The following is a 15575-nucleotide window of genomic DNA, read 5'->3' on the forward strand; positions in this document are numbered from 1 at the left end:
ACGTCGATGTGTGTATAGACATAACAGGCCTATTTTTAGGGGCTTGCGAATCTTGCACACATTCAATATCAACATCGCTTTAGACTTTAAGAGTGGAACTAAAACTGAATATCAGGCGAAGCTGAGCCAACCCCGATTATAATATACTGTTAATTACTGTAGCACAGAATGACTCATCGTGGAGTTTGAAAAGCCTTGAAGGTGGTGAGGGTGTCGATAATAAGCGGAGGTGTGCGGCGGTTGAAAAAGCTTGGGAAACAGGCTCATGATCAAACCATGCAAAATTCCAAGGACCTGCTGGTAAAACCCGAGAGACTGATCACATACTGCTCTATTATCCCTTCTGCCCCTGAGCAAGGCACTAAACACCCAACTGCTCCGGTTACGGTGCTCAGTTATAGCATGCATTTACACTTTGTTTTTAAGTGTTGCTCCTTTAATGACACATCATGTGCTGTTTTTACCGTATGTACTTTTATGTAAACAAGTTCACAAGTTTACATGCGTGTTTTCAGGGTTGTTGTGAGTACATTATTTCTGCTTTGAATTTCAGTGCTGAAAATGTGTCACTGCTTTTAATACTGGTACTTTCTATGTTTTGTGCTCCAGTCTACCAAGGGCAAATCACCCATCAAGGAAATGAAAGTAGAACCAAAGACAACCATGCAGCACTTTTAAAGGCAAGCAAACTCTCACATGTTGTCCCCAAAGCTTTTTTTAACCAACATTGAAATCTAAATCTGTGGAGGTCAAATGATCTTCTAATGTTCTAATTAACTGCAGTGTTTAATCTACTTTATGTGCAGTGGAAACATTAGGTCTTCAAAGGATAACTGATTAAACATGTTGTGAACATACACAAACACAAAGGCAACAGCCTGCCGTTGAGTCTACACTTCTACAGTACTTTGTGTGTATGCGTGTAACAGGCTGATTTGCAAATATACTGAAAATGCAAAATCAATTCCTATTCATGTCACGCACTGATTCGGGTTTCAATGTGTGTGTGTGTGTGGGGGAGGATCTCCAATATTTAATTGGAGACATTAAGCTTCTGTTATTAGAGAGAAAGACTTTGCTGGTCAGGAGCAAATATTATACCTCCCTGCTAACAAAACCTGTTTAATTATTAATATGAGGGAGTGTGTTTTGGTGGGATAGTTTTACGGTGTGACCGGTCGACCCATACCACACCACATGGCTCTGAACCAACCAGATGTCAGCATTGGTGTGTGTTTGTGTGTGTTGGATACTCACCCCATTGTGTGAGGGGCACTCTGAGGTGCTGAGGTGACTTGTTAAAGGGCCTGAGGTGGGCGTGTCTCCTTTATCCCGGGGACTCATGGGATCTGTAGGTGTGCTGTCTGTCGTGTGTTGAACAAGGTTTGAAGTTCTATGTCGCAGCACAAAGGACGGGCCTTCGGCCCCGCTCGTCTCTCCTCCGTCCAGCTTGAAACGCTGGACTGGCCTCCACGGACAGAAGACTTGATGGATGAAGTTGACCAAATCCGGATGAGACCAAACCTGGTCAGACCAAATAGGAATAAGTTGAAGAGGACAAAACTAAAGCAGATGTGATAAGATGATAATAATAAGATAGGTGACCCACCTGGACTCCACTAAGGAGGCTTTGGACTGGACTAATATCTTCACTTTATGGGACGAAGCTGGAGAGAGACAGAAGGAGAGGAGGAGACAGCAGAAAGGAGACATGGGTAGAAATGGAGGAAGAAGGAGAAGGAAAGATGGGGAAGGAAAAAAGAAAAGTTAAGTCTCCATGATTTTGTTTATCCTCAAATGTGAAATACAGTAATAAAATCCAAACAAAACAAAATCAAAACAAAACAGAAGACAGAAAACGGATTCCAATAAATGCTGAACAAGTCTTTAAACCAGAGCAATAATAATATTTATTTATATATATATCACAGCTAAAGCATTAGGAAGTCCACTTGGGCCTGATTGCCCAGAGTTAGTGGAGGCAGTATCTGGTAGTTAATCCAAGTTCAATCCCCTTACAAGCAAACTATCCCCCAGATACATCCCTGTCCCGTACAGTCCATTCATTCAAAGCAGTTCTACATTAAGAGACAGTGGTGATGTTGGTTGCTGCTTTATGTCCATCACTTCCAAAAAGTTACACGAGACATCAAGGTCTTAAAATACTGGATCTACTAAACACACAGCAGCCAATTAAGAGCTGCCAACTTGCTGTCATGGTGAGTTGCTTAGCGACGAGAGGTGTCAAGGACAGGAATAAGAAATTCACACACAGGAAGTAGATGTGTTCCCCGTTGAGGACTTACAATCCATTTACTCTTCATCTTTCTCTAACCACTTCACTGTCTCTCTACAAAGTTTCGTATGTAACACTGTATCAAATTCCAGTTTGGCAAAATGGTGTTAACGTGAAGAACAAGGTGGCGACTACTAAAGTGTCATATAAGTTCTGGTATAACTAAAAATAAGTCTTATGCAGCATTGATTGATTCCAACACTACAAATACACAGCTGTAAACTCAGACATACATCGTTTTAAGATTCCAAGAAACCTAACCTTGAAGCAAACATGACGAGTAACAAGAGGCCTACTAAAAAAAAAAGTCCTTGGTTTGGAAGATTTACTTTTCTATCCTTGTGCAGATATTTGGCCTTCATAAGGATAAACACGCTCATGTGTACCTGACCTAGACCCATTTATATCTGCATGGTTTTTGGTTTTTTTTTTACAGCACCTTTTCCAAACACTCACATGACCAAAGCGTTAATCTTTAGGAAATGATGAGAACTGCAGCAGCACATACACACTGCTGAGATCGGTTTTCTCTCCGTGTGTCTCGCCCTCTCAAACACAAACAGCGCTCCAGAGGGGCCGAGTCAATGTGAACATGCCCCTGAGCAACGGATCACTTAATTTAAATCATCCCCCTGTGCAACGACAAACGTACATTAGAGGATATACACACTAAAGGGGAAAAAAAGCAACACAAAGGCATGCACATACACATCTGAGCATGTACTTGTAAACATAAACACACTACTAAAGACATATGTAATTGGATGATGTGAGCATGTAGGGAGTGGATCTAAAGTAAAGGACAATATACGACATAGTGAACTACACATAAACTAATCTAACTTCCATATAAGAAAACCAAGATGTTAAATTCTTATTTTACTTGATGAAAGCACAGTGTGGACTACAAGTGGTTGCTTTCGCTCCTCTTCTACTGTAACAGACATCAGTAGGATTATACAAAATAGTTCAGAGAGTTCAAGGTGATATAAAGTAGGCTTCTTCACATGACTGCTGCTCAGCACCTGACTGTGTCTGAGCGTGAAGAAATCATCATTTTGTTTTCAAAAAAGCATTTCTGGATGTGAAAAATGTTTGAGTGGAAGGCCAAAATAGGGAGGATACGTGTGTTTTCATATCTCGTCTCCTGAACAAGGCATTAAGATAAGGTACCACAAAAACTGTGTAAGGACAATGCATAAGAGCCGTATAATGATATCCCTACAACGATTCTATAATGATGATTTAACCAACCCTACAACCTTTAGCAGTCCTAGAAGTAATAATAACTGGATGTTATTGGGAAAAAAACCCTACTCTTTGAGGAACTATATTACATTATAAATGGTATTATAAATTATAAACTGAATATTTGAAGTAAAAGTAAGAACAGTCATTTGTGTTGCCACATTACACATACTACTACAACTTTTTACACAGAATAGGGGTGTGTTGTAAGTGGGTGCGTATACATGTGGTTAATCTATTACATGGAAGAGGCGGGTGGTGGGGAAAGAACATCGACAAAAAAAAGAAAACACTACACAAAAGAAAGGGTCAGATAAAATCATTAGAAGAGCCACAGGAAGAATACAGAGGGTTTCATAACCTGATGACATCGACCAACACGCAGAACAGCTATTCTATGCAGCAAAATATGAGAAAGAAGACTATTTGAGCTGAGATGAGAGGACTGGCCTGTGGGCAGGTCCCCTAATCGAAATCAAACACTTCCAACACTCAGAGATTGTCCAATCAATCTGTCCGCTTTTCCTCCCTCCTCTTTCTCCCAAATCGACTATTTTTGAAAATTACATTGACGCTCTTTTTGAGCAACTGCACCCTCATTTTCTGTCATGATGAAAAGTGAGATTTCATGTGGGTCCTTATTAGCCGAACTACTTTTGATGGGGATTTTATTTTTTTTGCAGCTGTAGTCAATTCCCAAGATAACAGTCTTGTGGCCCGACTGTCACACAAGAACAAACAGCTCTCCTGACAACTGAAATAGCCAAGACATTTGGTTCTGTGTGGGTCTGATAAGAGTCTGATGTGTCCATCTCACTCTGTACATACTCTACGCACCCGCATATAGAGAGAGTATGGTCAGTTTCCTACAGCTTCCTAGCTTATCATGTGTGTAGTTTTCCAGGATCTTTGCGATTTCTAACTTTGAGAATGATCTCACAGAAACCAGAAACAGCCTCGGACATCACCTTGATGATTCATAAGGGTGAGTCAAAAACACAGCACACACACATACACACACGCACACGCTCACTGGCATTGCCTTCGTGGCCAAACTGGACGACCACAGAACAGAACAGACTGACCCCATATTGAGATAAAAAGACTCAAAGATGAAACATAAAAAGCAGAGAAAAAGCCGCTTCACACATCCAAATGGGGCTTCCCAGGGTCGGAGCCAACTCCAAATGTTAGACTTTCATTTCTGAGAGAACAGCTGACACATTATGTCTGTCGAACACAGGATGTAAAAATGACTCATCAAGATGTTTCGTGCGGGGAAACTGTATGATCACAATTTTCTTGGCTCATAAAAGCCTTGCGAATGTTGTATACACCCTTATTCTTTTTTGTTCTCCTTACTAAAGACCCTGTATGAGGTTCAATTATTTTTCCGCACTCAAGCTCCATGAAACAAACCAATCACATAGAAAAGTTAAACCATCTGGTGTTTTTCTACAACTCAGAAAATACCACTAGGTGATAAATCTTATTTTTTATAATTATTTTGGCTAGATAATCAATTTTTCCAAAGTTAATAAGTAACTGTGTTAAATAATCATGATCTCAGTGTTGACCAGAATAATCGTGACTATGATTTTTTTGCCATAACTGAGCAGCCCTACCTGGAGTGACAAAGAAATGGACACAACAGTACAGCAGGCTGAAGGAACCAGACTCGTGGCTTGCTGGGTAAACCTCCTCTCACCCAGAATCTACTCTCTACTGGTGTGCCCTCCAGTACCACTTCCTAAAAATACATAAAACTGACCAAGCAATCACGTTGGTGTGCTGTCAGCAATATAGAAATAGCCTTTAATACACTCAGTGACTTTTAATTGTTAATATTTTATTTTCTTGACATTATGAACCATCTCTGAGGCTTAAAACACAAACGCCACCAACAGACATTAGTGTCCTTTAACCATGAATGCTACTGAGTTTTAAATATTGATGCTATTGATTTGACCTCAGATGTCAATAATAGCAATAACGTGAGTGTGTGTATCCACCACAGCTGATCAAATTGTGTGTGTACAGGCTGTGTTATGGTGTTATGATGTTATGTTGTTGGTTCGGCAAATTCTGTCATGACACCAGGGACGATATTGATTTTTAAATATTGATGTGAATAATGTGACCCTGTGTCTCAGTAAAATAAAGTCTTCAGGGTGTAGGATGTAGATGGGTTTGTGACAAGAGTTTTAAAGAAAACAAGGTCACAGCACATCTTATCTGCACTGCATGTCGCTGCACGTTCTCTGTCCAAAGTACTGAATCCAAAGCTATCCTAAATTCAGTAGATGTTTGTTTGGGTTACTACATTACAAGATCACAAAGAGGTTGTGTGTGCACTAATATGACTCCTAAGAAACATATATTTTACTTGTATTCCTTGAATTAAAGACTTAAAAGGAATATTAGTATAGTATTAAGACAGTTAACAAATAAGTTCTGTATACATCAAACAAATTAGATATAACATGTTGATTATTAAACTCTAGAGGCAGAGTTTGTTACCATTGCACAGAACCAGACTAGCTGGAGCTCAGTGATAGACCCTCTTAGTAACTTTATTTCCAATAAGCAACTAGCGTCAAATGACTGGGCCTCTTCCTCTCCTCTTGTGCCGTGTACAGTCAGTCAGTAGGTGTGGCGTGTCTCTTGGTAGCTATTATTGGATTAGGATGTTCAAGATTGTAAATATTTAAGTAGTTTGTTTGATCCTCTCCCTCCCTTGGTTCAAATATTATACAGTAATACAGCATATACTTAATCATATATAAGGTCACTGGTTCAATTTCTGTCAAACACTGTAGAAGACTGATACAGACAGACTCGCATTGTGTTGAAGTGGAGGCTAGTGGTTGTAAAATGTAAACACCTAGCGAATAACAACTTCTTAATCAAGATATTTAATTAAAACATTTATATAATAAAGTAGCCAGCTGAACATAATTGAGTAGTCCGTTGTTTGTCTGGCAGCAACAATATTTCACCAACTTTCGTCGTCCGTCTTTAGGTCAAACACTCAAGCAATATACACTATGGTGATCCTGTGACTTCATTAAATAATAGGGCTAATGAGCAAATTTATTTGAACCCTGAGCTGCACTCTGAGACCAGTGGCAACTATTAAGATGCTAACAGTCTACACACAAAGGTCATTTGTCCAAGCACGCTTTTCCACTCAGGCATGAACATTAGCCCAGCATTCCCTCACACTTATTGTCACCATCTTTCTCTCTCTCTCGCTCTCACTTCCTCTTACTCTCTCAAACACACCAATACACACACACAAGCAGAAGACAGCTGACTTCACTCCAAAGTAGTCATTGTCACTGTAGAGCCGTGAGGACGTGGCTCCAGAAATCATCCTGGCAACTGACAGACAAACCAAACAGGAATTCAGGTGAAAAGAAAAAAAAGACTGGGGGAAGAAAGAAAATAACAGTGTGTGAAACCTGAAAAGAAATGTCAATGGGAATTGATTTGTTCTCTTGTTTTTTTTCTCCTCAAGGGAAAGAGTGAGTGGAGAACCTGGGAAGCATGGACATGGAATGAAAAACTGTGGACTAGGGACCCACTTTAGATTAAGGGCCCCATCAGTCATGGCTACAGTACTATGAACTCCCACGTATATCACTTTGTGTATACATTATGTGTAATGGGGGGGGCCTTCGACAGGTGACATTAATGATGGTGAATGTTGCCTGAATATGACAAACAGGGAACCATGGGAGGAGAAAAAGTGTTTTATGAGGAAGTCCACTGCACACAATGGCAGTGGACTTGAAGTGGGTGAAAGCGTTACTTCTGCTAACAAAAAAGGAGAAAGAGTGAGAGGGAGAGAGGCGCAAGAAAAGGATGATAAGGAAGGACAGAAGATATGACTCACCAAACCTGCTTTCCAGCATCGTCTGGTGGTGTGACATGCAGCTACGCCTGGGTACTGCATGAGTGTGTGGGTGTTTGTGTAATGACACATGTAGGTCATTGACTATTTGAAGGAAAGTAGTGTTTTCTTTTACAAATGTAGGACAAAGGTCAAGCAGTACAGTACAAGCACTGTGTAACTGGTCCATAAACTGAATAAATTAAAAGCTTTTCTTTTTCACACACATGCTGGACAATGTTTCAAAACCCAACTTGAGTGGAAATAGGACTTTGGAGAGAGAGATGAGGACAAGAGAGAGGGAGATAATGTGACCGGTTGAGGAAGCATTTTAGACACTTTCATACTCTTCCTCTACTCGGCTATGTCCAATTGTTGAGCAAAGAGCCTCCTCTTATGCATGCTAGAGACCGAGCTAGAGGTTTGTATTTATTTCTTTAATAAGTTGGCTTTTATCTGTTCTTACCTAATATTTGCCTCCCGTGATGACTGCTGAGAGTTTCACCTAAATCAGTAGAGTAGCTATAACCCAGCTGCTTTTAGATGCTAAAGGGGACTCTTAATTAGCGCTTTATTCAAGACCTGTGTGCTGGAAAGGCAAGACAAGTTAAAACAATAACTTCAAGTCAGATACGCACCATTGGCTGCAACAGGACTCTCATTAGAGAGATCTAGCATATAAAGTCAAACCTATTCCTCTTACGGTTTCTATTCTTAGGCCATCTACTGCACAATACGAGGACCACACTGATGGGAGATTCGACTAAAAACGCCAAAATACAGGCTTCTGAGACACAGTCGAGGATGTTTATCCACTTCCACAGCAATGCCACTGCATCCCTGTTCAACTTCTTTCAGCATAAGCTCGTCGTTCTTGCGTTGGGAATGTTAGTAGCTGTCTAGCAACATGCCTTTTCCCCTTACAATGTGTGCTCACTGTCTCATTCACTTCGACAGATATGGCCTGTGGCCTGTCACCTGCTTTGCCATTACTCTCCCTGTGACACACACGCACACACTCACACACAGAGAAAGTCACCAAACAAAAACTGTGTCACATAGGGAAGCAGAGCATACATTTCAATCTCCCTTTTCTCTCTCTCACACACACACGTACTAAATATTGTTAAATTTTTAATTTATCAGAATAATTGTAGCAATGAAACGACCTTGGATGAACCACAACAGCGAGGCTGAACACAACATTAAATATCCAGTATCATCATCTTTTAAATTTATATACGGTGAAGTTGCTTATTTACACATCCAGAAGCAAAATCAGCATTTAGTCCAATATTCCCTCTTTTAGCTCTGTTTTTGGTCTCTACCGACTCCTGAGGGAAATATCTGCCTCTGTAGCTGCTAACCGCTCCACTATGTTCACCAGCTGTCCGTCTGCTCTTTAGTGCTGAGCAGGTAGTGTACAGTGGGTCTTTAGAGCTCTTATGCTGCCTGCTGCAGCCGAAAGCGACGCAATGACAGTGAACTGAAACAGTCAGACGGCTAAACCATGAGCTAGAAACTTATAAAGGAGCTGCAGATTCAGGTGCCAATTCTCTGTACAGTAGATTATGTGACCCCCTTCACATCATCGCTTGATACAGCGTAGTAAAAATATCAATTAAAAGCAGGTTGACGCATATTCAATCTTCCTTTTTATCTTCTAATGAATATCATTATATCATAAGTTAGTTTCACCAAGCAGGTAATGCCATCTAAACAGAAATCCAACCTGCAGACTTTCTATTACCTCATACCTAGTTTTTCAGGTTAGATCGACGCCCGCAACGGTCAACAGAAGACTACGTGTATGTCAAAACAGGTTGCACAGGTGTGTCAGTTTAAAATCTGCCAAAACAGGTTTACTGATCAGTATCTCGTTTACTCATGACAGTTCTTTTTTGCCAACACGAGTTTTCACATGCTTACTGAACATTTAACATGTTTAATTCAACCACCACATGTTTTATATGTTAAAAAACAAAGCAAATTAGGTGCATAATATACATAATATATATGGTGGATCACTGAGGACTTCCTGAATGTACTGTACACCAAAGCTAGCTACATAACTTAATCTATGAGGACATTCTGATCAAATTTGCTGTTGCCATTCAGCTCTTCTAATTTAATATAGAGACTGTAAATGACATCACTTTGTAATTTAAAGAAGCCACTTTGACTGGCTTGAATAACAACTGCATCAACAGCACAAGACCTTCGACCGGGAGCTGAATCCCTTTTGTTTTTAACACCGGTCCAAAAGCCACGAACATGTCATATTAGATAACGACTTTCACATAACGACAACACATTTCGCACATTGCCCTTTAAACTACACGGTGAGGTGGACTGGCTCTTGTCATGTCATGTATGTCTCTCTTTTCACTATTTGATCATACGAGTACAAGTCGAACATAAAACTTTAGTAAGTCAGGGTAAGGTGAGTGTGGGGTGGTGGTAGCGATAAATGCTGGTGACAAGGACTCTTTCCTTTTTACATTGGCAAAACCTTGATCCCCTGATCTTGCTTAATCCTCACTTAGAAAGACAAGTAATACTGACGTTAGTGACTTTTTTTTTTGTCCCCGAAAAGCTATTAAACCTGTGCATTATCAAACTCTGAACCGAAATGACCTCAAGCCTTTGTATCAAGCAGAAAGAGAATAATTAAAATGATGAGTTCAATGAAGTACTGAATGCTGGTGAAGAAATCAGGACCTTGCATACATACACCAATCAATGACAACAAATGAAAACCAAGACCTTCTTGCTGGTAAATTGTAACTATTTTGCCATCTATTAACTATTATGCAGAGTTGGACATCGCATTTTCTTTCCAGACAAAAAACCTGGATTAGTTACCTAAGTCAAACTCTTCATTTGGTGGTGGGGTTCACTTTATGCTGCGTGTGTTCCTGTGGCAGGGGCTTGTTGAATAGGCCTCCCTTTGTATTTAGGACGGCTTTACAATTAAAGCTGCTGCTGGAGACCACATGACATGTTCAATGGGACCATGTGGTCGTAACTGAGACCTGTACTTAAACATAACCACACACATACACGCCCATCCAACCATGATATTACTGAAGACACACCTTTGATTCTCTGTCTCCATGCAGCTAGACCTAAAAGCTAGTCGGTGCAAATAATTGTGTTAGAAAAGAGTTTGCTTCAACCTTGCAGCTTTGCATGGGTGGGGTTCGCTTCTTCAGATAATTGATGATAGAGACGTCAGACTATTTGCAAGCCAATTTTGCATGTTTTTCTATATGAAACTCTATTTTACCCACATTGACCAACTGATGGGAATAATACAAACAAAATAATATCAAGAAAATAATCTAGAATTTTAATATTAGGGTTGTATTCCTGTAACATGTCATATCTTGGTTGTCTGTGCAAGTGTGTGTCCCCTGGTGACCTCTCGGTCTTGGTACAGCAGTGAGTTACTGATGTGCCTGCCAGCAGTCTTATGATGAAGAGATAAACAAAGAGAACCAGTGTGAAGTGAACCACACACCCTTGTTCTCTCATTCACAGTGTGTACACAAGCAGGCCGCTACGCAGCACACTTTACTACTGAAAATACACACGCTTGACAGGCATGATGGAGGGTGGAAATATTTTAGCATAATCATTTTCCATAGGTGTGTAACGGGATTAATGTCTCCGCACCATCCTGTTCCTAAAACATTCCCAATTTCTTTAGAAGCAAAACAGGATGGCAGATTACACACACTCAACATATGTTAGGTGACATTCAGGTGTCCTTTGCCAGAGAAGATGGGCCAATTTGTCATAGTCAACGGTTCGGACCAATCTGTCACATCCTTTTTAAATGCCACTAGTCCCTCTGTCAAACAGTCTCAAACATCCACACAAACAGTCTAACAGGCCATCTAGACCTTTCACCTTGTTAGCCCCCTTTTTTTAAGCAGTGGCTCGGCCCAAAATCGAAGGTATTATTCGAAAAAGTGGAATTCATTGAGAATTGCAAGAGCCGCAAACATGTCCACCAACAAATGACCTGATTTCACCTCCAGGAGAGAAAAGTGCTCACATAATCTCACTCACCTTTCTACAGACACAATGTCATATAGATCCATGTGCACAGAAAAAGCCACAATAAAACAAACATAACAGACTGGCACTGCCTGCTAGTTATATCAAATCCCATCTCTACACAAGTTGTGGGTGTTAGGCTAAAAAAATCAATCTGATATAGTTGCTGAGTTTGACTCTCTAAAGTAACCCCACTTAACTAAAGCAGAGAATCCCTGAACATATCAAATTGTCCTGGGAAATGTTCCTGGACCCACACTATACAAAGCCTGGGCTAACGCTAACACTGGTTCATTCTTGTCCAAATTGCCACCCAAAGATATTTAAAAACAGTGCTCTTTGTCTCGAAATCTGAACACAGGGCAGATACAGACCACAACAAGGTCAGTGCGCTGTTTGCTCTGCTGGTGCAACCAAATGCAGTGGTTTTCAAGCACTGGGTGGTAATCCAAAGGTGGGTCACACAAAGATAAAAATAGGCCCCCTTAATGTTCTGATGAAAAGGGAACCTAAAGCTACTAACTATATTAAGATATCGGTGCCTTCTGACTCTGCAACATGAGACAGGCTGAATAAAACACTAAGGGGTCAAAACCATAGAATATATTGTTAGCCAACTCTATGATTCAGCTTTAAGCAGGGGTCACTAGACTTGTTTTTATTCACATTAGTGACAAATTGCCTGAATGTAAGTTTTCTCTCAGCTTTTGACCAAGGTAGGAAATTGGGTTGATGCCTCTAATAAAGATAGATTGACTATTAAAAGTCTTTTTGAGTGGCATCGCTCCTGTGTTTTCCCAGGAAGAATTCCCTATTGTTGGGATGTGGGTACAGGGAGGAAATCCTGTTCGACTTTAAGTTTCGGACGAACTTGATAATAGAAATGAATACACACCCATGTTTGCCTTTCCACTCACAAATCTACTACCACGTATTTTCAGACCAACATGCATGTACAAAAGCTGCCGGAGCCAGCATGCATCTCTCACACACAGAAACAAACATATTCTTTCTGCTAAGGAAGAAGAAACTTCCTGTGCCTCTGGACAAAGTAATTAACCAGCGACAGGCTTATTTAGCTGGGCGTATTGCGAATACTGTTGCGTGTACATGTTCACTTAGGCAACAACATAACAACGTGAACCATTTAAGATAAAGGCGTGTTTTTTTTCTTGTTGTTTGGTACAACGCACATACACACAGAGATGTTTTTTGTTGTCAGGGAAGGAAAAGAAAACACAGACAGAGACAAGAAGAGGAATATAAAAGAAAGAGAGAGGCTGCTACTCTGTCTTATGATCAATCAATTTTGCACTGACAGTTCTCTACTATTCTTAGAAGCTATGTTTGGCTGCTCTCCTGCCTGGCACACTGTCAAAAGACTGACTTCATTATACATTAAATTCTCTAGAGAGTTGTACTTCCAGTAAAAAAATATGACGTATTGCTCAGTAGCCATGCCTAGCAGGGTGAGACTCATGCAAACATCAGCTCAAGCGGTGTAAGCTCTGAGTTCATTCTTTGTATAATTGCAAATCAATATCTTCCAACAGGAACTTACTGCATATTTTCTGATTAGATGAATCTCAGATAAAAGTACTCCATGTGGTAAACTTCCTGTGGTACTGTGGGTACTTTGCCTTGTGCAGAACTTAATCTTTCTACTTGATTTCTATTTTTCTTATGCAATACATAAAGATGATGCATGAATCTTTTGCATCCTTATGTGGCCATTGGCATGGAAATACACCGATATGCACAAATGCAATTTAAGAATAACAGCATGGGTGTGTAATTGTGTTGCATTTCTTCCTGATGCTATTAAGTTGCATAGGAGCTTGGAAGTGATGACACTATGAAGCCCCACAAGGGTCAAACTGCACATGAAGGCCCTGATTAAAATTGCAAAATGGGTTTCAACACAAATACCAGCTAAGACGCAGCTCCATGAAATATCCATGGGCTAATCTCAAGCTGGGGGACGGCTGGGACTGTTTTTGTACATAGAAAGTTTGGATTCAAGACAAATAGGCTATCAGCTACCCAGCCCATAAAATATTTATGAAATGACCTCATACTTTGTGGCAAACCAACCAGTCAGAAGAAGAGTGAAATGGGATGGGCACACATGCAGTACTGTATGTGCATTCAGTACAAGTAAAGATTAATGTTCAGCAGCAAAACAATGAGAATTTTACTCTTCAGCAGTCATGTAGATTTTGACTACAGCTGCTGAGTTTTTCCAATAATATCAAACAACTATCAGCAGCCGTGTTTGCAAAAAAAGCATCATATTTATTTGGTAAAAAAAGTGAATATTGGCTGGTTAATAATAGAAATGTTTACTTATTCTCAAAGCAACTGTTCAACAAAACTCAATAAAATGAATTGTTTACTGTGTGAAATATAGTAAGTACTCACAGACTTACATAAAGCAGACAGACTGATCAGGTCTTCAGATCTTTGAGGTTCAACAACAGAAAATGAACGTATACTAGCTTTCATAGAAACATACTTTATTTATGAAATAATTACTGCATTGTCTAAAGGGTAGGTTCTTCAGAAAGCACTACAGACTGAATCTGAAAACACAACATAGCTAGATACCCCAAAAAACCCAACTATCTGAGCCAAACCAGGACTGTCAGCTGATAATGAAATTAGCCTTTACAGCTGCTGCTTGCATCTTGTTTTTTTAATAAGATCATCAAGGCTCTCTCAACCACACCACATACAGAACAGAAACAAATTGAAGTGCGCAATAGTAGCAGCAAACAATGCTCTGAAGTCTCACACACACACACACACACACACACACACACACACACACACACACAGACACACAGAGAGAGAGAGAGAGAGAGAGAGAGGGGAGAGAGAGAGTATAGAGGAGCCAACACAACACTGGCGAGCAAGCAAGACAAAGAAACCTATAAACTCCAGGCAGACTACCTTCTTGTTGACAGCGATTATTCGTAACGTGTACCTCCAAAAAACACAAGCAACCTCACACACACACACACACACACACACACACACACACACACACACACACACACAAAGGAGCGTTTTTTATCTGTCTGACCTCAAGCTGTTGCAAAACACGTTTCACCTTGCATATGACCCAACGCTGTGTTGTGAACGGTGAATAAAATAAACAAACAGGACTGCAGCTCATCGACAGACTATGATGAGGGTTTGTTTACACCGAGCTAGCGAGCTGGCTAGTCGGGCTGCTGCTAACCCCCCCCCCCCCTTTAGAAACCAGATAACTCTTGAACAACGCTTGTATTTATTCTGACAGCTCACCACATCCAACCTTTTTATCTTATTTTTAAACATCCCAAAACACTGCCTCCATGCGAGTGACACTGTCTCGTCAAAGAGAGAGCAAAGCTGCGCTGTCGGCTAGCAGATTATGCTTCTCTCTTGTTGTTTTGACAGCCAGAATTAGCTGGATAGCAGAAAGCTGCTAGCTCGCAGGTTCTGTAGAGAGGCGGCGGGGAGGAGGAGAAAAAAAAAAAAGTCCCGGCTGGAATTCAACAGTCTGAAACAAGATCTAACAACAATAATAACAACCACTGGTGGCCAATGGCGGATGTATAACTCACCTGGTCCTTACGTCCGAGGAGGAATCCGTCCTCTGGGTTAGTGTGACACAGGTTTAACAGAGAGTTGTGGTCGCTGCTCCGCTCCTCTGTACCACTCCGAGCGGGTTCCGACTGTAGCTGGACCAGACTGGACTCGGCGACGTCGGAGGGAGGCAATGGCTGCGTGACGCCGCTCGCATGACGGCGGACAGCCAATCAGATCGCTCCGCGGAGGAGACGAACCCGAGCCATCGCCGAGCGACCAGGAAGCGGAAGAGACGTGTTAAGGAATTGAGTAACGCTTGTTGTAGTTTTTTTTTTTGGTCAATGATGTGATAGAAAAGTGTGTAAAAATTTTTTTATTAATTAATATATATTGTTGGCACAAATATATGTACGCTACAGAGCTTCTAAGCAGCTGCCATGTGGAAACTACTAGTTTATATCCCTTAATCCACAAACCAAAGAAACATTACATATT

At 40.7% G+C, this 15575-nt stretch overlaps 1 protein-coding gene across 1 annotated transcript in view; it reads right to left on the bottom strand.

Annotated features, from left to right (window-relative positions):
• adipor2 (adiponectin receptor 2) overlaps window positions 1–15253 on the bottom strand; it is a 29740-nt gene extending 14487 nt beyond the window's left edge. The window contains exons 1-3 of the mRNA XM_051393016.1: window positions 15116–15253; window positions 1610–1667; window positions 1258–1524 (exon numbers count right to left, since the gene is read on the bottom strand). Of these exons, the coding sequence (XP_051248976.1) occupies window positions 1258–1344 (87 nt within the window). The 5' untranslated portion in view covers window positions 1345–1524; window positions 1610–1667; window positions 15116–15253. The remainder of the gene's footprint in view (window positions 1–1257; window positions 1525–1609; window positions 1668–15115) is intronic.
• Window positions 15254–15575: the final 322 nt, after the last annotated feature.

This window comes from Dicentrarchus labrax, unplaced genomic scaffold, assembly GCF_905237075.1.
Source record: "Dicentrarchus labrax unplaced genomic scaffold, dlabrax2021, whole genome shotgun sequence".
In the NCBI taxonomy this organism is placed as follows: domain Eukaryota; kingdom Metazoa; phylum Chordata; class Actinopteri; family Moronidae; genus Dicentrarchus; species Dicentrarchus labrax.